This window comes from Triturus cristatus, chromosome 5_1 (genome assembly GCF_964204655.1).
Source record: "Triturus cristatus chromosome 5_1, aTriCri1.1, whole genome shotgun sequence".
NCBI lineage: Eukaryota > Metazoa > Chordata > Amphibia > Caudata > Salamandridae > Triturus > Triturus cristatus.
In genome coordinates, this window is record NC_140587.1 from 44,110,881 (window position 1) to 44,133,391 (window position 22,511).

A 22,511-nucleotide genomic window follows, 5' to 3' on the forward strand; every position below is an offset into this window, starting at 1 on the left:
TTGAGGAATCTGATGTATTTAGAGTATATCGATGTATGATTCACATCACCTGGCTCTGCACCAGGTCTGCCATTCTTCGTGTGACTGCCACCTTTATCTTAGACTGAAGTAGAGTTGTTCAGATAGTGATTTTGTAGAGGGAGCCAGTGGACTCTGCACAGGATCTGCACTGCTTCAAAGCTGATGGACCAGTTCTGGCCCTTCTGAAAGACTTTAATGTTCTGACTAGATGGTAGTATGTTGGATGCTGTAGTCCTAGCTCTACCTCTTCCTTGATATATCTAGAAGTCTTGACACTTTAATCCTAAATTCTTTTTCAGGTTCCTAATCACATGATCTGGCTCATCTTTTTCTACTGGTTCTTCCACTCTTCCATGAACTTTATAGCTGAACTGATGCGGTTTGGAGATCGGGAGTTCTATCGTGATTGGTGGTAGGTACCGGCTGATAATAGTGAGAACCTATGGGATGATACCATCAGGATTTCATTGTATACCAAAGTGTGTGCGGCTGGGTGTGGGTGTGTACATTTCCAGAAACTGATCTGCGACTGTGGTACCTCAGCAGTGACTTATGATTCGTAATCTGCCTTGTGTCCATGTTGCCTGCATAAGCATGCCTGCTCTTATCTTGTTCACCAAAGCCTTGAAGCTGTGAGAAAGCGGTTTCCTGTTCTGCTAATTCGAAACCTGGGTGTGTACAAGCTGCCATCGGCCAGCCTGGGAGAATTACTCTAAGAGGAGTAATTTCTTTAAAAACTGACAATCGTATATACGTTGTAGTCCGATGGTAGTAAAGAAAAATTAAAGAAATTACTAAATGTAGAAAACTGGTTGTGTTCTGATCGAATAATTCGGTAAAGCCTTTAGGCTTGGGTGGCTATAGTCTATATTGGTGATATCATCTTTGTTATAACTGATTTTATATATATATATATATATATATATTATATATATATATATATATATATATATATATAAATATATATAATTTGTGGCATGTGTAGCTGTAGATACACATAGTGTGTCAGTGTTGGGATTCTACATGGGCAATTTGTTTATCTTCAAAGAAGTCTTTCGAGTCGCGAGGTAAAGTGACTCGTGCTTCCCTCCTCGGCCATTACTCTGAGGCTCCAGGGGTCAAGAGTGGGCTCTGTATTTGACTGCATCCGTGCTTCCCTCGTCGGCCAGTGCTCTGAGGCCCCAGAGGTCCAGAGGATCAGGGCTCTGCTTGTGACTGCATCCAAGCTTCCCTCCTCTGTGCCACCCCCTGGACTTAACTTTTACAAAAACAAGTGTACCTGGATGGTTAGTGATGACCTTGAGGTGCCACTGCCTGACCACGAAAAAGGGGTTCGGTGGAGAGACGGAGGTAAAGAAGTAACCGCCTTCTCCCTGGCTTTAATTGATGGAGTAGCTTAAAGCCTCATGGAGACAAAGATTTATTATTTTTGAGAGGCAATGTAAGTGAGTCCTGGAATGCCTCATTTTAATGGACACAAATGATTGCAGTAGGTACAGTCTCATTAATTATGACTTAAAAAGTAGATCTTGAAAGCTCTTGTTTTAACTTGAACAATTAATTTTGCAGCAGCTTGCGTTTATATAGTGTTTAATACTAATTTTAAATTACTTCATAGTGCTTTCTGTCATAAGATGGTATCTCGTAGCACTATACATAGACAGGTCACTATTTCGCACTGCTCTTTTCTCTCTTCTCTCCCACAGCGTTACTTACTAAAAGTACATTTTCCACGTATTGGTTTAACCTGCATTTATTTTCATTTAAGCTGTATGCATTATGTTATGAAAACAAGAGCAAAATACTTCGCAGAAATATTAGTTCTGTTTAGCCATGCCTTTGACTCCCACCACCACACTCGTTGGCCCTCTTACATGGCCCTCTGGGTTAAAGACCCTGCATTTTTTTATGAATGTCAAGGGCTGCATGTAAAAGTAAACCAATAAGGCTGCGCTTCCAGGCCATCTTCACTTGCGAGTACATACAGAGGCATTTGCACCCCATGGGTATATATCCACGGACCCCGCTGGGGGTACGCCCCACATTTTGAATATCTTGTTCTAAAAGGAGGCTAGATAAAAGCTCCCACTCATATGAGCACATGCAGCAAGAAGTCTTTGCACTAAGGCAGTATTTTGAGAAACCATGTACAACAGCACTATTGTTATACAAGAAGATCTTGTACGCCGTAGCTCACCAGATTTGTTGTACACCCCGTATGAATCATTGGGCATAGGCACCTGTGCCTGGATTCAGATGGTATAAATCAGCCATTCACCCAGGTTTTTATTTTTACCATTTGTCGTTTCACAAGGTGCTAGCCACAATCCTCATCTTTAGAGGACTGCCAAGTGGTCTTGGTGCACCTTACGACCAATATGTAATGATACTCCACTTTGGTTGTATGTGGATTTTATAGAAAAAAGATTTTTTGGGAATAGCATTATTGAGAAACCATTTCATCTAAATGATTTTATGGAAATGTTCAGGATGAACAGCATTTACCATTTCATAGAAACCAATTCATAGAAAGTCTTTTTTGCTCCTCAAAATTGCCTTCTCTGTACATTTATACATCTATACATTAATCATGTTATCGGTTCCTTTTAATGCTCTTACTGCATACTACAGTCCCATTCCATGCACTAAACTAAAATACATCTTTAAAATATAGTCCTTGTGTTCTAGTGTTTTCGGAGTTTGTCATTACTTTATGAAAATGGATTTGGGCTTCTGCTAAATAGCCCTCTAAAGTCTTATGAGATTGACTGCTGCCTGAAATTGTCCGCGCTCGATTATTGCTCAGTGGGTTATGGAATGGTTGCAATACAACTGATATCCTGATTAAAGTTGGCACATTGACTGATCCTTTGTGTCGAGGTGTCTAGAACACTGATCTCTATTTCTAGAAAAAGTCGAGAAAACATATTCGGAACTCAGGCAGCTGGACAGGCCAAACGTAGGGTCCGTTTAGGTGGTGATGTCTCCAGAATTGCAGATTGTAAGATGATGGTGTAACTGTTTATAGACTCGAGGGATTATCTTGAACCAACACCATGCACATCATAAGACTAGGGTGGATGGGAGAGCCAGTGTTTTCCTTTGGGGTTGTGAAATTAGTGATACCAACTGTTCTACTCCGACTAAGGCTGACTCTAAGCCCCTCGCACCCTTTCTGCACAGTAGCAGTTCACATCTGGGATTGCTCTTTTGAGGCCCGCATTGCTCCAATATTGTCCTAGCCTCATGGTAAGAAGTCCAGGCAGGGGAGAGCGCTAGGTGGCGCTAGCCAAGATGGCCGCGCCGAGGTAGAGCTCTGCGATGCCTGACCCCTCGCATCCGATCTGATCCTGTTGCTGCTGTCCTGGGCGCACTCTAACCCCTGATATCTGCTGCGGAGCTGTGACCCCACCCTCGCTGCAACTTTGGGCCGTGTCCGAGCCTTGGGGGCTGCGTTTTACCGCCTGAGAGCGGCACCGTTCCTGAGGCGCGTTTTCGGCCGGTTCTTCGGCCGGCAGCGCCTGCTACGAGCGCCCGCGGCGTCACACGTGTGCCGTGGGCCCCCGTCTGCTGGCGACTGGACTGAGGCGGAGGACGCCCGCAGCGACGAACTTTGGCTTGGAGCACGCTGGGGGTGAGTCGGTGGGGGGGGCGACGGCATCTTCACGCCTCCCCGGACCACCCCGGCCCCGATCTGCGGGCGAGCCGGCCTGGGTGCTGAGAGCCTAAGTGACCGGGACCGGGCCCGGCTTGGTGATTCCTGCCTCCTTGCGCGTCGTGGCGCCTTGGCCTGTGGGCCGGTGTGCCCTCCTCTGCCCCTCCTGCCCTCCGCTCTGCTTGCCAGGTGGGGATTTGCCGCTGGCGGGGGGGGAAGCTTGGCCCTTCCCGACGGGGAAGCTACGCTGGACTGTTCCGCCTGGTGCCATTTGTTCGACACTGCTGCTGAGGGGATCCCCCCCTCGCCCACGGAGCTGTGTCAGGGCTGGAAAGGGGCGCCCTGCGACATCTACGCCCCGGGAAGGATCGAGCTGTGGGTCCCGTGCTGGGGAATAGCGGAGCTCCGAGCTGCAGGACTGCCCCGACGGGCTGGGGCCGTGTGCGGCGCTGGTGTGGCCCGTGTGTCGCAGCTAGCCTGGGGGCCCTGGTTCGGGGGCTGTGCCGTGAGGACCCACCATGGGCAAAGAAAGAGGCCCGAGGCAGCCGGCGGCATCCCACCAAACGAAGATTGACCGCTACGCGACCCCTGACCCCCCGGGGGCCAGTGGGGGGGCAGCGCCCGCCCCCAACAACGACCTGGCCACCATCCTCCACGCAATCGATGCATCTCGCACCTCTCTGGAAGGGATGGTAGGGGAGGTGAAGGTTGACGTCGCGCTTCTGCGGCAGGATCTCCGTAACGCCACGGCCCGCATCACGGAGGCCGAATCGCGGATCTCCGCGACGGAGGACGACATCCATCAATTGCAGGACCAGGTCCGGGAGCTCACGACCCACTCCAAGGAACTGCACAGGCGGGCGGAGGATGCCGAAAATCGCGCCCGCCGCAACAACCTTCGCCTGGTGGGCTTTCCGGAGGGGATCGAGTCGGGCCGGGCCGACGACTTCCTAGAGGCCTGGTTTAAATCCTGGATGCCGGCGGGCAGCTTGTCTACCTGGTTCGTGGTGGAGAGGGCGCATCGATCGCTGGCGTCCAAGCCTCCGGTGGGGGCCCCCCCACGTCCCTTTATTCTTCGGATCCTTAACTTCCGGGACAGAGATGCCATTCTGCGGGAGGCTCGGGTGAGTGGCAAACTGGCATATAACAACCACACCATTATGATTTTCCCGGATTACACCCGGGAGGTCCAGGAGCAGCGCCGCTCATATACGGAGGTGAAGCAAAAGCTGCGCTCCCTGGGCCTTCAGTACCAGCTCCAGTTCCCGGCCCGCCTCCGACTTGTCTTTCAGGGTAAGACGCTGTTCTTCGACACCCCCAGGGCGGCCTGGACATGGCTTAACGAGGAGAGGCCCCTGCGACAGCTGGACGGGGGGCAGTCCGTTGCGGGCCCCGGGTGCCCTGTGGTGGCTGGGTCCCAGCGGCCGCGGCGCGGGAAGCGCACACGCTCCCGGCAGCGGCGAGGCGCCGCGGTCGCCAAGGTCCGGTCAGCGAGCGCTTCTGGCAGACCCATGAGAGACTCTTCCGCCTCTTCCGAAGCCTCCTCCCGGGCGGCCGGGGGATCCCGACGCCGAGCATCGCCTGGGCCGGCCGGGTCTCCGACCCCCCTCATCACGCACATTGACTCATCGGACCTTTCCCGTAGTCCCGCTATATGACTTTCCCCTTGTTTCTCACAGCTGCGGGGAAGGTGACTGCCTTGCCCGAGGGCGGGGGTGGGGGGCTCCACCATATTATACCTCCCAGTACCAGCCCAGGTCAGAACAATGTCATCCGTACTTCAGGAGGGGTCCACTACGCTCTTTATACCCGAGCACCCGAGCTTGGGGTCTTGTGACTGTTAGTTTGGTTCGGGCGACAGATGCTTCTGGTTTCGAAGTGTAGGGTGGGGGGTGGGGGGTTGGGGTTTGGTGTTTGTTTGGGGTCTCTCTTTATGAGACTGTTTTGTTTAGGTTTGCATTGTTGTTCGCTGAGCCTCTCATACAGCGCTGCGCGGCGCTTGGCGTTGTATCCCTTCATCCCGCTCTTCCTGTGCACTCTACTGCCGCTCACCTTTAACCACCGTCCGACCACTTCCCCTGGTGGAGCCCACCGGCCCCTCCGGGACGTGCGCGCCCCGCGCCCCATCCCGCTGGCGCCCAGGTCCCCGGGTGTCCCCCCCGGCGCTCCCTGCCTGCCCCCTTCCCAGCGCGCTTTTTTCTCCCTGCTGCCATGGCTGAGTTAGCTCCCAAAGCCCAGGTGCGCATCCTGTCCTGGAATGTGAATGGCCTGCTGGACCGACTTAAGCGCACTGTCGCTCTCAAATACGCCCAACGCGTGGGCGCTGACGTGATCCTGCTTCAGGAAACCCACCTCCTTGGTGAGAAATGCCCCTTTCTGGCGCGCTTCGGATACGACCGGGTGTGGCACTCCGGGTTCTCGCGCGGGTCGCGTGGGGTTGCTGTCCTCCTGCGCCGTTCCTTTCCCTTCGTGCTGGCCCGGGTGGTCCACGACTCCCAGGGGAGGGGGGTTGCGGTTACCGGCACGCTTGAAGGCCGACCTCTCAGCCTCTTGTCACTCTATGTGCCGCCCACGGGGCTGTCCTCGGCCTTGGCTCTGGCTGCGTCCTGGCTGGCGACTTTTCCGCCCGGCACTGTTGTCATTGGAGGGGATTTCAATGCCGTTTCGGCCCCGCACCTTGACTCTTCGGGCCCGGTCTCGGACTCCCGCACGGCACGGGCGAGACAGCTGGCCGGGTGGGCGGAAGCCCAGGGACTCTGCGACGCGTGGCGGCTCTGGCATCCGCACGCGCGACAATACACACACACCTCAGCCGCCCACCACTCTCAGGCACGTATCGACGCGATCTTTGTCCCCCCGGCCGACTGCCCGGGTATCCAAGACGTCCGTATCCTTCCCCGGGGGATATCCGATCATTCTCCGCTTTTATTGGGCTTGGGCCCCCCGCCTCACGGGGCTCGCCAAATGTGGCGCTTTAATGCATGGTTCCTGCAGGACAAAACGCTCCGTAAGGAGGTAGGATCCGCGCTGGCCCTCTATTTTGGCGATAATGACGGATCGGTCTCCTCGGCGGGCACCCTCTGGGAGGCCTGTAAGGCCACGGTTCGGGGGGTTGCCAAGGCGCAGGTGGTGAAACATCGCCAGACACAACTGCAGCGGCTCACGGCCTGCGAGGCTCAGGCACTGCGTCTGGAACAATCGGTTTCTGACTCCGGGGATCCGGCCGAGGCCCGGCAGCTGCGGCTCCTACGCGAAGAGATTCGTCAGCGGTCACTTGACGCGGCTAAACTTCTCTGGCAATCCTCGGTGGCGCGGGTATATGGCTGGGGCGACAAAAATGGGGCGCTCCTGCACCGACTGGTCACTTATCCCAGGGCATCGCGCATCATCCCGGCGGTGACCGACTCGGGGGGCACGCTTCAGTCCTCGTCCGTGGCTATAGCAGACGCTTTCGCTCAGTACTATTTACAACTCTACCGGGCAAGGGCTTCGGATCTGCCTTTGGCGTCATTGCTCACCGCTGGTAATTTACGCCTTCCCCGGCTGCGGCCCAGCGATTGGGAGAGTCTGGAGGTTCCCATCTCTCCTGAAGAGATCGGAGACGCGATAGGGCGCACATCCGCCGGGAAAACCCCGGGTCCGGACGGGTTCCCGCAGGAATTTTATGCCACTTACAAGGAACACTTGGTTCCGCGGCTGGGTGCCCTATATGCGGAGGCGATTGAAAGAGGTTCCTTCCCGCCGGAGGCCGACGTCGCCACGATTGTGGTCCTGCCTAAGTCCACTCCACCGCCCAGGGACAGGTCGGCCTACCGGCCGATCTCTCTGATCAATACCGATATCAAACTGTATGCGGCGGTTCTGGCTCAACGCCTGCGGCCCCTCCTGTCGTGCCTGGTGCACCCGGACCAATGCGGCTTTATGCCGGATCGGGGCACCCGCCACTGCCTCCGCCGCCTCCACGTAGCTCTGGCACACCGCCATCGCATATCTCCCTACCTCACTCTCTTGCTCGCCGACTTCGAGAAAGCCTTCGATTCGGTGGGATGGCCCTACCTGTTCGACGTATTAGCCCATATGGGCTTCGGTCCCAAGTTTGTTGGGATGGTGCGGGTTCTGTACGCGCGCCCTCGCGCTAGAGTGTTGGTTAACGGGGCGCTGTCGAGAGCGTTCCCGATAGGTCGGGGCACGCGGCAGGGGTGCCCACTCTCACCCCTTCTTTTTGCGCTCGCAATGGAGCCCCTTGCTGCCTTAATCAGAGCGGACCCTCTCATTCGGGGATGGGAATGGCCGGGCCTTGAGGCGGACAAGATCGCCCTTTATGCGGATGACGTTCTGCTGTACCTTGGCGACCCAGCGCGTTCGGGCCCTCGAGCTCTCCATATCCTGGGCCGCTTCGCCCGCGCCTCTGGCCTCCGCCTCAATTCGCACAAGTCGGTCCTCGTACCCCTTCACCCCTCCCGGGAATGCTTCGACTGGCAGTCCACAATTCCCCTCCGCCGGCTGTCCTTCAAGTATCTGGGCATCGGGGTCTCCCTCCTCCCGGAATTGAGCTGGGCGCTCAACGTGGCCCCTTTGGTCAAGAGAGCCAAGGCGGACCTTACTCGGTGGCATTCTCTCCCGCTGAACCCGCTGGGGAGAGTGGCGCTCTACAAAATGATGATCCTCCCCCGGTTTCTGTATATTTTGCAGAACACTCCGGTGTCCTTTCCGAGGTCGTGGTTTCGTGAGTTGGACGGGATGGCCACCAGGTTCCTCTGGGGTGGGAAGAGGCCACGGTTGGCCTTGCCGATCTGCCGCATCCCCACCTTTGATGGGGGGCTGGGTATGACCAACCTCTACCTTTACTATCTGGCCACCCGGCTTCTGGTCATTCATGACTGGTTTGGGGGGGGATGGTCTGATCCGGCCTACAGGGTGGAACTGGAGGCCTTGGGTCTCCCCAGTGTTCAGGACCGCATGTACGGCGCCCCGATTCCCACCTCCTGCCCCGATATCACCAAGGCGGTCTTCCTGGCTTGGCGGGCAGCACTCCGCCACACCGGATGGACCGGGAAGCTGACGCGCGCCACCCCTCTCTGGCATGGGACATGGTTGCGGGAGGTTGCGGGGTTGGAGGGTTTTGACCCGTGGGACTTGCTCGGCATCTCCCAGTTGGGAGATGTATGGCGGGGGGCGCGCATGTGCTCATACTCGGAACTGCAGGCGCGTTTTTCTCTCCACCCATCCCAATTCTACAGGTACCTTCAATTGAGACACGCCATAAGGGTCCACACCCCGCTTGACATCCGGCTGCCGGACCATAGCCCCCCGGAGGCGCAAGTCCTGATGGGTAACCTAGGAAGGGGAGGCATATCCAGAATATATCGTTCCCTCGTTAACAATACCCCTGTGCCCCAGGAGAATCTGAAGGAGCGCTGGGAGGAATGGGTGGGTCCTCTGGACGAGATCGATTGGCGGGAAGCCCTTATGGCTCCCAGGCTAGTGACGGCCTCCGCCAAACTTCGGCTCATTCAAATCTACTACCTGCACACGGCCTACCTTACACCAGCGCGCCTGCGCCGCGCGGGCCTCTCCACAGACGCAGCTTGCCCTCGCTGTAGCTTTGACCCGGCTGACTTCCTCCATATGGTATGGTCCTGCCCGGAACTGGAGGGGTATTGGCGTGGTATAGAGACTGACTTGACGGAGGTCCTGGGGTGGGAGGTACCGCACGACCCCAAACACACCCTACTGGGTATCACCGATGGCCTGGATGGCACGCGCGCCGAAAAAGTGTTTCTCATGACAGCGTTAATGGTGGCAAAAAGGGACATTGCGGCAGCATGGAAACAGCCGCAACCGCCTAGTCTGACCAGGTGGAGCGCGGGGGTGGACTGGTGTGCGGCGCAGGAGCGGACTCTTTACCAGGCTCGGGGCTGCCACAAAAAGTATCGCAGGGTTTGGGGGAAATGGTTAGGGAATGTATTGTGATTGGTAGGGTGGGGTGGGGCGCAAGGGGGGGGTGGTTCGGGGGTGGGGGGGCGGTGAAGGGGATTGATTCCCAGATGGGATTAATGTACAAGGTTGATCTGAAAGGCTCACTGTTTTTTGTTGCACAAGAAAACAATAAAAACTTGTTTATCAAAAAAAAAGAAGTCCAGGCAGACTTCAACAGCCTATTTACTTCATATTATATAGTGCAGCTCTACTATTAATGTTTTTGAGCTTTACACAAAGACCGGAGCAGAGAATAAGTTCTCTTTACAATATAATCGCAAAGCTTTCATGGGAACTGGAGTAAACTGGTGTGAAATGGTTTAATGAATTATGTTTACTACTGTTGGTTTTGATGCATTCTGTAACCGCAAGTACAGGTAACTTTTTTACTTTTTCTTCAAGGAATTCCGAGACGGTCACCTATTTCTGGCAGAACTGGAACATACCTGTCCACAAATGGTGCAGCAGGTGAATATCTTATTTTTCTCAAATGAATACCTTCTGTTACCTTGTACCATTGGTGTTGTCCTCAGCTGGTGCTACCTTGGAAATGTGTCCACACATAAAATGAGTAAAATCCCTCTCCAAGCTCTCTATTCTACACTAAGGCGTTCCTTACCGCTCTTGTCTCTTTGTAGGGGACTACTTGCCTCATCTCCCAGACTTCACATGCCTCTTTTACGCTGGCGGTACTCTGTTATTTCTGAAATTCTCCCCCTCTACAGCCCGTAAAGTCATAGCCAAGCTCTGGCTGATGTGAAGCTCTGGCGTACAGGACTGTACCGCAGATTCAATCTGCTTAAAACAGCGCTCTTTGTGATCACCCCATAACTGCTCCACTCCCAACCGATATTTACTGAATACGCCATCTCTCTTGGCTGCTTCTTGGACAAGAATCTAAACCTTTAATCGCACATCAACCAGCTAAAGGGGCAATGCATCCCAAACACCACCTGGTTCACAGTGGCCCTAATTCACAATCATGTCTAGTCACTGGTTCAAGAAAATGAGGAGTTCCCCATTTCTGATTACATTGAAATAGCTTCCCATTGAGGTAAGAAGTAATTCTAAGCTAGCAGTAAAGCGCTCCAATCTAGAACACTAAATGACCTTGCTCATAAGTGGATCCCACATCTCAAGTGAACAACGCACTGACTGGAGCTCAGACACTACTTCTTGAAGTGTATCTCTGCGAATGTCCAGAGGTTTCGGCACTCTCGCCCATCCGTCATCCTGACAACCTGATATTCCAAGTATACTGCTTTGGATATAGATTTAAATATTGGCCCTTATACCACCTAATGGCATTGGCTCAGACGCTTTCATTATTTTACTCTCTTCGATCTTAGGAAAAACGACTAGTACTTTTGTGACTTACCTTCAGATAAGTGGTGATCTAAATGCACCACTGACTCTAAGCCCATCACACTGGGTAGGAGGATTAACCACCTACGCTAAGATATTGTTCAAGTCACTTCAGATACCTTCATAAACGAAGGATGTCCTCTTCGCTTCTGGTCAGCCAGTCTCAACGCCAGTCTGAATGTTAATATAATGAAGTAGATCTTGATGACTTTGCTGTAAATTTGGGAATATAGCACAGAGGGAACCCATAAACCACCTGGGATCAGGGGCAATGAACACAATAGAAAGCTGTATTTCCTTGAGGGGTAGTGAATTGTATGAGAACTTTGAAACAAGTTGTTTCTAACTCTAGCGTCTTGTTATCGAAAAGAGAGAGAATGTGACTTCCTATCAAACTCTTCCACATTGAATCACAAAAGACAGAAAAATTATAAAGCAAAGAACCACTTGCCTCTCCCACTGGAATACTGCAATTGGCTGTAGCCCCAGTCAAATGTGGCAGAACAAAAGCCACCTTGGTTTTGATTACCTGGGAAGGTGATTGGTTTGCAGAGATATTGTAATTGACACGGAGGGATCTCTTGGTAATCTTTCTGCAGGTGCTAAGCATAGGATTGGAGTCACTGTGGCAAAAGGAATACGCACCAGATTGGTCTCGCTCAAGGGAGGTGGCAGTGTGCATGGATGTGACGTTTTAGCATTTGTGGGCACAAGAAGTGAGTAACATTTTCTTCTCTGCCATCAACAAATTACCCATCTCCGGCTTAACTGCAGCTAACGCTACATGGAGGCTCTTGTTCTCTGATGTAGCTTCCCTGACTTTCTTATAATACATTTATGACTTTCAAGGTCTGGGGCAGAGTAGTGTTGGAATCTGATGCTCAGGTTGGATGATACCATGGGCTAGGCAGTCTGTCAGGCTTGCACCAACCTTGTGCGTAGGATCTCATGAAGCGATGCTTTTTTCCCTCACAATCCCCTACAGTGTTCACATACACAGTAATAGGAGTCCAGTGGCAGAAGCAGGAATGGGACTGGAGAGAAAACGGTGGGCTCCACCCCCCTTGTAACTTTCAGTCCAGGAGGTATGCAGGATAGTATCTTAAACATATGTATACACTAGCACTTCTCCCTATGCTTTGAATGATACATCCAGCTTTGTCGCTGTTCACGGTCTTGTGAAAGATGAGTAATAGTTTTTGCTTGACTATTGTAGAACATTGTTGGTACCTAGTTTTAGCAATTCTATGTGCCAACTAGAACTCTTAATGCTTTGTACTTAACTTTTAAACATTCATATGCAGTCTAGTCTGTATTAAGAGTTATTTCTGTTTCTTCAGAGACCCCCTAGGACAATCCACGACCCCAGTCTTTAAAAGTTCAGATAAGAATCCAGGGAAAAGGTTTAAAGCTCGGTATCCTCAACATTAGAATTTCATGATACGCTTCGATAGTCCCAATATCCATCAAAACAAACTTTTAGGAAATGTCCTGGCACAGGAAATCCAAAACCCTAGTAGAGAGGTCTATTGCAGGACTGTTCAGCAAAGGACCATGTGAACAAGGAAGTTAACCCGATAATCCAAGATGGCTGCCATCTCTTTGGAGCCTGTAGGAGTAGGTGGCCTTGATGCTGTGCGGCTATTTAAAACCCCTTCCCTTATGACATCAACCCAGAAAACCCCTACACCTATTTACTCGTATAAACCTGCATCGGTGGGTCCCATGACACCGAATACACATTTTCTCAGTTTTCTAGATTAATGATAAATTAGACGAGTTACAGGACAAACGGGGTATCTTATTAAAATGACCAAATATTCACAATACACATTCTATACATTTATCTTATACATTTTTGGTTCTAAACATCCAGGTACTCCGCTATTCGGTCGATGGACCAGCTAGTAGAATCCGTTGATGGCGATTAAGTTCAGCTCAATCACAATATAACCTTTAACATTTATTAATCATTTTAATCTAAAAATCAGACTCCATTTAGAGTTGGCATATGATTTTATCTGAATTAATTGAATGAAAGTAAATAAGTAAAATGTTATCAAGCAAATACATTTAATATTATCAGCAAGCATTTGAATAAAATTAAAATGGGAAAAACGGAAAATACTCGTTACCCTTGGCCATAGGGCGACTAAGAGAATCGTTCACCAGAAAGAAGAATGAACCGTAGATCACAGGATAGATCTCCCAACACTGACTGACTCTCTAACCTCCTCGGACGCAATTCCCTCCCGGGGCAATTCCCACAACGTTCTTGTTCCTACTCCCCATCAAAGTTCGAAGTCCAAAATGACAGTCTCGCACAGTCTCAGGATGGGAAAATGAAAGAATGTCTGACAGCAACCGCTAGCACCACCATCATCATAGTCGACACACAATGTAGGCGCATACTCATTTTATACCCTTTACTCTAACTTGCTACACTCAATTTTAAATTTTAAGGGGCTGAATTCACTCTAATTGGTCCATTTTAGGGATGTTGATGGTCACCTCATCGCCCCTCTTGATCGAACCGGTTTGCAAACAATAAATGCATACAGTAGTTCTCGTGATCCACAATGTCCAAAGTAAATTTGAACTTGTTAATGAATTTGTAACAATTCTGATGGTCATCTTCTGTAGCTCAGTTCTCCCATCCGTTCCCACGCATACATGCTGAACTCTTGGCACTACTCTCGTTTCAGGTCAGGCTGGCCTTGACATCTCTCACTCCGGGCATAGGCCGCATACACGTGACTGAAGCATCCACTCTGCTCATGCGCGGGGGCCATCTTATTCAGCGCACGCAATCCTGTCCTTCTCCGGCAGCCATTTTCAGGCCCGAACGAAACTAATATAAGAGCAAACACAAAAGAATTAGACATAGAAAATAAGCCTTTCTGTTTACCACCCGTCAATCTAATGACCCGTGTTAGATGTTACCTAGCAAGAGCGACATTCAAAGCTATTTTACATACCATCTGCATTCTTTGCCACAATACAATTTTACTACACAACAAAATCCATGCAACTTTACTCTATTTATTACGCAAATCACACAAAACCTATATTATTTAATTCACACTTGTAAGTAAATTAGATTTTGCAAAACCATTTATTCCACATGTAGTGTCTAATCTGATGTAGACTACTAGCCGCAGATTCCTTAACATAGAATTGGGGAAGCGTCCGGGTCCCGGCTTCCACCCGCGGTGCCGCCAGCGCCGGGGAGGAAAGCCGTTGACACCGGAGAGGCGTCTGCTCGGCCTCCAGGAAGGCAGCTGCCTGTCCAGAGGACCAAGGGGGACTTGGGGACAAGCCGTGAGTCCCGGCGACCTCCAGCGACACCGCAGGGAACCCCGCGGGGCTTTGCGGCGAGGCCGGGATGCCCTGGGCCGAAGAGGGGAACCCCGAAGGGCCGCACCTAGATCGCACCACACCTCCAAAGCCTGAAGCCGAACTCGTCGGCGCCAGGGGCGAAGCTGCTGGCGAGTCTGCAGAAGGCCCTGTGCACGGCGAGGGATCCACGGACGTCGCAGGAGGAGGAGGGCCCAAGGAAGCCTGCAGAGCCGTAGCGTAGGCTTTCATATGGGCCCTTGTCGGTTCCAACGCCGGGAAAAGGCAGATAGGGTGGTGACGGGTGAGGATGCACGCCCCTGGAGGAACCGGCGCCCTCTGTTGCAGGAGGACAGGGCCTCGGTGGCAAGCTGCAAGACTTACCGGCGGGTGAACTACGCCCATGGGGCCTTGGCGAAGGACGATGCCACAGCCGGAAATGGCAGCCCCTGGACCCATCTGAGGTAGGAGACTGACGCTGCGACGAGACCGATCTGGACAAGCGGACCGACAGCAAGTTCATCCGGCGCTCCGGCCGGGACTTCGGCTTGAGATGCTGACAAGCCTCGCAGTCCGTAGTCATGGTGCTCGCCCAAACACCACATACAAATAGTGTGAGGTCTGTCGCCGACATCTGATGTGCACAAGAAGCACACGTCTTGACGCCAGAAGGCATTGCACACTGTTCCCAACTCAAGGCGGTAAAGAGGCCTGAAAACAGGCCAAGGAGCACACTCCGGATCCGCGTTGCATGCGGAAAAGAAGGAAACTGACCTCAGCGTGCCGGAGTGGGACTTGTGACCTCGCTGATGTCAGGGCGGAGTCGCGTGGTACCACCCCCGGCACGCAGAGATGCTGTGGCAAAAGTTTTCCGGATCCAGTCTCACGCCTGGGGATAATTCTACGTTAAGGAATCTGTGGCTAGAATCATCTCTACCAGATACATCGTTACCGAAGGTAAGTAACTTGTACGTATAGGTGCATTTGTTGATTAGTACATGCGTTCAAACAGTATCATTAAAGTTATGAGGTCATTAACCCCTTGCGTGCTTATGACGGAACCACGCCGTCATGAGTCACAGGTGGCGTGTGCTCATGACGGCGTGGTTCTGTCATGCGGCTGCCGTTCCGCCCACGCGGCATTAATTCCCCGCCTGTGCGGGTGAATTAATGAGCGGGCGGGGTCATGACAGAACCACGCCGTCATGAGCACACGCTGCCCGTGACTCATGACGGCGTGGTTCCGTCACGAGCACCGCAGCGCCGCGCTCACCCTCTAGCCCCTCCACGCCGTGGCGAAATTCGCGCCGCGACGAAGGGGTTAATTTCAAAGGGGTACAAACAATATTTTACTTCCCCCGGCTCCATCAGCCTTTAGGGAATTATAGTTGATTGGCAGCATATCACTGCACAGCTCGCCCTCCACAGTCGAGACAGTGCCGGCACTCAGACTTTCTTTCACTGGAAAGCACCCAGCATAAGCGGGTTTGCATGATCGCTTCCCTGCACATGAACCGCAGTAAGCGATACCCTCAGCCAACTTCCTGACACTTAAAGCAGAAATCTTTTCAATAGTGTCTGCATGTAATGTGAGAAAGGGCTTGTTGTGTTTGTGCTTAAGCATGCTTCTATGTTTAGCAACATTCCTTGAAGGCTTAAAATACATGTTGTTAGTCATTATAATTGGGCTGGCCCTCAAGATTTTGTTGTAACCTGTGTTGTATTTATCTGGTTGGTTACTTCCTAGCTGCTCAGCCAGTGTGAATGTGATGCATGGAATGTTGGTGTGAGTCTTGAATGGAATGTTTGGGTGCCTGGATGCTTGAGTGTGTCAGTTGGAGTATGGGCTGAGCAGCAGGCAGATGAGCTAAGCCTGGTTGTACTACACGATCATCTCAAAGTAACAAGTTCTTATCTAACAGCACATGTACCTCAAGAACCTCACCTGGTTTGCTGTTAACCCCATGCCTCAAAGTCCACGTGTTTTTAATCCAGGGCCTTCTGGACCAGATTGTTCTAGTTTGCATGGATGGGCATTGCTTGGCTTGGCGCTGCCATTTCAGTTGTAGTGACATGGGAAGTGTCTGCAGCCTGAGTGGAGCTCTGCAGTGGAAGGCTGCGGTCTGTACTTGCACCAGTTCACATTCACATATAGTTAAATGCACAAATCTATCCCCTATTGCATGCCCTGAAGATGCATGTGGCTATTATAAAAAAAATGTTAATGTCTAGTCTGCATGGCTGATGGAGGTTAGTTATTACACACACGTGATCACATGATCTGCTCCATGCAGCTCAGAGGGTGAAGAGTGCACCATGTCCACTGCATCCATTGGAGGCAAGGGTTGTCGGATACTTAGGACAGTCAAAAATGCTAAAACTGTTCTCAAAACTAGATGAAGCACAAATAACTTGCTGCCTTACGCGTGTAAACAAAAAAAAGGGAAAAGAGCAACTTGATACGCCTCTGCAGAAGAGATAAAAATGCACCCTGCCTTCCGGACCGTCTGAGTAGAATCTCTGAGCACTCTGGTTTTTTTTTTTTGTTTTTTTTTTTGTGCTTCTTTAGGACAATAGCATTTTTAAAACTTCTAATTTTTTTCACTTTCATCCTTATCTCTCACCTTATGGAAACCATTTAAGGCTTTTGCCGCTTTGTCCTGCATTTTCCTGCTATCACGCCTTCTCGTTGCCTGAAGTTTCGTTCAGTGGGTAGAAGAGATTTGCTACCGACCCTCACCAGGTGTGTGTGGGCTGTGGTTGCTTTGTACTCTGATTAAGAATGTACATTTTGTGTTAAAATGTCGAATATGTAAAAGACAGGGACTGTTGGGCTGCGAGTGAAGCTGGTGGACTTCAGGTTGAAGATTCTTTTAGGAGGCTATGGTAATCCTTGGAGAGTCTGGAGTTTTCCTCCCTTAGGGGAGAGAAGCGAGTCAAGGAGGAGGTAGGGTTGTTTATGGCTTCAGTGAAGAGCTCTACACACAGTATCAAGACTACAAGGAAGGTGCCAGTTCTTCGGCATCATTGCAGCTTCATTATTGGTCATAGACGTTTGGGGAATGCTCCAAGCAAGTCCCTCATTAAACGCCGGTGTCTGCCAAAGGGGAGGAAGACAGCAGTCCTTTTAGGACCTGAATAAGAGTTGGTCAGAGGTCATTCATTCCACCTCCACTCCTTAGATGAAGAGGCGCAGGCTTAAAATGTGGGGGAGCACCACCAGGAGGGAGCAGTTGGTAGTGGGAGTAACTGGAGGGGGAGAGTGTAGAACCCATTGCCCCCTCGAGGTCTGCTGCTCTATGGCGTCATTCACGGACACGTTGGTTGAACGCTGTCCACTTCGGGTGTGGACGTTGCATTGAACTGTGGTATTTTCTATTTCATACTTAACGCGATGTAAATACCAATTAAATGGGTTGGAAAAAAAAACCCTGATCCTCCAGTACACCTGCCAGAACTGAACAGGGAAAAGTAATACAGTATTTTCTGTTGGATTGTTTTTGTGCGGTAAGCACCAAAATGTACCAGTTGTTCCCCAAAAACTTGCAATAAATGCTATTTCTTGCCCCCGATAATTTCCGATTCCGCAGTGTCTGATTTTGTGATTCAATAGCATCTACCCATCTGATCAACTCTGAATAGTGACCTTACTGTAACAATAAACCTTCAATAAAGGGTTGCACAACGGTCTCTAAAGTTTGTGTGATTCACATTAGTCTGCTCTGTCAAAATCAAGGCAATAATATCTTGCACGAATATGAACAAATCTCCAAGTAGCTGCCTTGCATCGATCTTTGAAATGGGAGGTTTATCGACCGTGCTGCCTTTCCTGTGGTGGAATGGGCTTTTGGCCTCCCTGGAAGGGGTTTTAGCCAGTTGATGACTAGGAGAAATAGATGGCACAATCCGGCAAGTAGTTGAAATGAAATGGAGATTTATAGAGCGTGAAACATTAACCCAAGGGTGTCAAGGTGCTTGCTCATCATAAACAGAATTAAACTAGATGGTTCAAGGCACCTTAGTGACTGAACAGCCATGTCCTCAAAACCTTCCTAAAAGCCAACAGATGTTTGTTTCAACCTCATTGGAAGAGAATTCCATAATTTGGTCGTGCAAACCCGGAACATTTTTTGTGACCCTGGGAACAATCCAGTCCTGAGCAAAGGACGAACGAAGACAACGGACTGGAATATAGGGTAGTAAATTCTGTTTTAGGAGACCAGGCCCTATGTCTTGCGTGGCCTTAAAGACAATGCATAGAGCCTTAAACTCAATTTGTCTCTTTACTGGCAGCCAATGTAGATCTTTAAGCGCCCTTGATACAGATCTATGTTTTGGGATGTTCAACAAGAGCCGAGCCGCAGCATTTTGCACTACCTGTAGTTTAGACAGGCACTTTATCCGAAGCTTGATAAAAAGCCCATTACAATAATCTGCTCTTGATAGAACAAGTGCTGAAACCACTAATTTGCGTAGCTCGGCTGGGATGAATGGGAGAGTCTTTCTCAGAAGCTTTAACGTGTAGAAAGAGAGGGAGGTGACCTGATTGACATGACTTTCAAACGAAAGTTTAGAGTCAAATATAACTCCCAAATTCTTCACCTTGACTACTGGCGTTGGTAACGGACCCATCTCCAAGGGCCAAAGATCAGAGGACCAGAAATTGGTGTGGGCACCATAAAGTAAGACCTCAGTCTTGCTAGTGTTAAGTTTTAAACAATTGGTAGCCATCCAGTCACCAACCTGATGAAGGCAGGTATGAAACTGTGCCATAGTGTCAGTGGGCGAACCTGATACTGAGACAATGATCTGCGCATCGTCGGCATAAGATATAGCCGAGAAGCCCAGGGACCTGATCAGCCTCGCCAGTGGTGAAACATAAACATTAACAAGCATTGGCATAGCCAATAGGTCTCGCTTTTGGGACCTTTATAAGTATTTAGTTATGCAGCACAATATCCTTGGTGCAACAACATCAACTGTTGCATGGCTAAACACTTATAAAGTCCCAAAGGCGAGACCTATTGGCTAGGGGCGTTTTACCTAGGTCGCATCGCTAACAAAGTTAATTCGCATTTCGCTCCCACTATGTGGAACCTGCCTCAATCATACATTGGGACTTAGATCCTGATTTTTAAATGAGAATCTTCAAGCATGTCCACAGTGGCAAAGGGTCGTAAAAACTATTTGTGAATATCGCCCAAAACATGTCCTCAAACTTCTCAAGGAGCCCCACACAAACATCCACCTCCTTTGCCAGAGTAGGATTTACTCATACACAATATTAAGACATGATGAGTAGTGAACATATGGATTTATGACTGCAAGGAAACATTTTGTAAATTCTTGCCCCTTGAAGATCGAACCGTTTGTGCCTGTAAATTGAACTCACGCTCAAATGACTTTGGAAATCAAGCAGGTTTCTGAATTAGATTAACTTTTTTACACGCATGACTTACTTCACACCAGCTCGCTAACATCACACTGTCATTAACAGGGGAAGAGAAGTAACAGCAGGTACGTATATGTCTGCCAGTCAGGAGGGGCGACGGGGAACAGGATGCCGATCTTGCTCTGGGGTCTACCTCCAGTTGCAATAAAATCATGCGCGAAACAATGAAAATGCAGTCAAATATACAAAAACATATGTGTCATACCCATGTTTACACAGGTGCTCATTTTGGGTGAAACAAATGTAATTCTTTGTGCTCTGGCTTAGCACAAAACCTTAAGGGCATCTAAGTTCGCCCATCTAAGCAAATGGACTGGCACTGAAAGTTTGAGCTGGGTTAGTATACTTTCACAACTGCCAGATTAAGGGACAACCTTTTTCCCCGCCACCACGATAACGAGACCTGCTCCAGAACGAACCTAGCTATACCCAACAGAAAACATGTGTACAACATCAAAAGATTTTCACTATCCAATGCAACGGACAAACACACACCAATTTCCAGTCCAGTATGTATAACTTTATACACAGCACATTGACGTTTAGGTCCTGCAAAAGGTGAGCATGTGCCTGATAATGAGAACATTAGCATTGATCAGCTGTCCTTTGGGACTGATAACCCATGTAAGTGATCTTCTCTTTGATTACTCTCTGCCTGGTTTCTGAAGGGGTGCAAAAACAATCACTACATCAGAGGTGAAAGAGTCGACGTTGTGTTATTCACTTTTGTGTAGCGCTGATCAACATTGCTACGGCATCGAAGCGCATTCTGTCTTAGGGCGGACATGGTAAAATCAGAATGGAAGAGACAGTGTGTCTTTCCTTCTGTTGGTGTATGGTTGTGTGGTTAACCTAGAGCTGGTTTAGGGTTAAGAGTCAAAATTGTTTGTGTGAAAGTAAAGTGAATTCGATCTAGTAAGGACGTATGGTGGTTTCTATGTACAGGTGAGTCTTACGCTTTTAAAAAGTTTGTCTCATCTATAGACACTAGTTCCACGACAAGCCGGAGCCTCAAACGCTAATTTGAAGGGCTGCTGATGTAGCAGAGGGGACTGGACGGGACAATTTCAATAAGTTATTGAGGTTACGGTAAGGTGAATTATATTTCAGACTGTGCTGTCCTTTGCAGTCTGACCCTGTCCCCAGCACTACTGGCCTGTCAAGGGCGCAGTCCGGTCAAATCCCCCCCCCAAACCCTTGGGCGCCGTAGCGCCTCTCGTTTAGACCTCCTGTTTACACCTGTCTGTGACAAGACGTGACCTGTGCATCCTGACAAGTGAAACCTGTCAGTGTAATAGGAGACTGGTGAGAGCTGCAGGTGGCGGCCTGGTGGAAAAGAGGAGGTAAATGGAACCAAAGACCGCTTAATTCATGATTAATGAACGCGTTTATGCACGCAGCACCTGAACTCAAAAAGAGGTATATTGAGCCTGGTTAGATACCAGTGCTGACACCTCAACCCATATCCATGTGTTTAAATGCATTTAAAGCGTGGAGCAGGCAGCAGCTCTGATGGAGGTGCGCGGGCTTGTCTGCTCTGACATGTACCAGAAGCCCAGGGAGGGGGGACACACCAAGATTGGTTTCAGACCCACGCCACATATTGCTCCATTGGGAATGCCTAGGGCGTATTCTGCATTCGAACAAGCGCTGGGGCCCAGTGTCAGGTTATTAATACAGCGGCGACTCCGACAGCTTAGCGGGGATGTTCATCGGCAATGCAGACCCTCCTCCTCACTCATAACGTTTCTCAGTCCGAGCAGGGAGCGTGAGCTGAGGCGGCCGACTGCCTGGCATGCAGGCAGCCCCTGCTATTGTAGCCCAGCGGATACACTAACATTTGAAAACACCGCTGTTCTGCACCACTCCCACTCAAGCCTATCTCTACCCTGCCTAATAAATAACAAACGATCACAAGAAGGGCATCGCACACTATATAAACTCTGCTATTCCTACTACAAAGATTACAAGATTAAAACATTGAAAGACTTGGAACGTGCAGAGCCCGCCGCTGACTTGGTGTTGGTACGTGAAGGCTAGTGCCATAGTTCTAAGATTAAAAAAAACACACGTTTAGACAAAACACTTCACGCCTTTGTGGACTTAATGTTGGGCAGCCATGTTTTCGGATGTCCATTAAACCTAAAACAAACCTCGTCTGTGAAAGTGATCGCGATCAAGCGCGGCGAGCGGCGAAGGAAAGGCAGATGGCGGCTGCACGCGTGCACGCACGCTTGCACGCACATAAGCTTTAGGCCACCAAAAGCCTGTGGCAGCACTTTGAAAACCCACAGACTAAATGTCTCGCAGCGCATGCGCTGGCTCAGCAAGACCTAAAAAGGGTCGGGCTCCAAGACAATCCCTGTGGCACCCCGCATGGTGATGTTAAGTTAGGTGATTTAAACTCATCTAGGGCCCTAAATTGTTCCCTATCAGACAAGAATGATTCAAATAGTGAGTGCTTTCCCTTTGACACCGATTTCCCCCTCAGAACTTCCAATAGTTTCTGATGGTTCACCGTGTCAAATGCAGCGGAGAGGCCCTCAGCACAAGTGCTGCATTGCCACGCGCGTCAACTGTCTGCCTAATCAGTTCAGATGATGTATTCGAAGCCAGTTCGGTACTATGATGTTTTCAAAATCCGAACTGGGTGTCATCAAAAAAAACCATGCCTTTCGATATATTCTGATAGAATGCCATTCA

General features: G+C 50.2%; 1 protein-coding gene across 1 annotated transcript in view; it reads left to right on the forward strand.

Annotated features, from left to right (window-relative positions):
- DGAT1 (diacylglycerol O-acyltransferase 1) overlaps positions 1-22,511 on the forward strand; it is a 316,877-nt gene that overhangs the window by 271,352 nt on the left and 23,014 nt on the right. The window contains exons 13-14 of the mRNA XM_085604343.1: positions 321-433; positions 10,058-10,123. Of these exons, the coding sequence (XP_085460469.1) occupies positions 321-433; positions 10,058-10,123 (179 nt within the window). The remainder of the gene's footprint in view (positions 1-320; positions 434-10,057; positions 10,124-22,511) is intronic.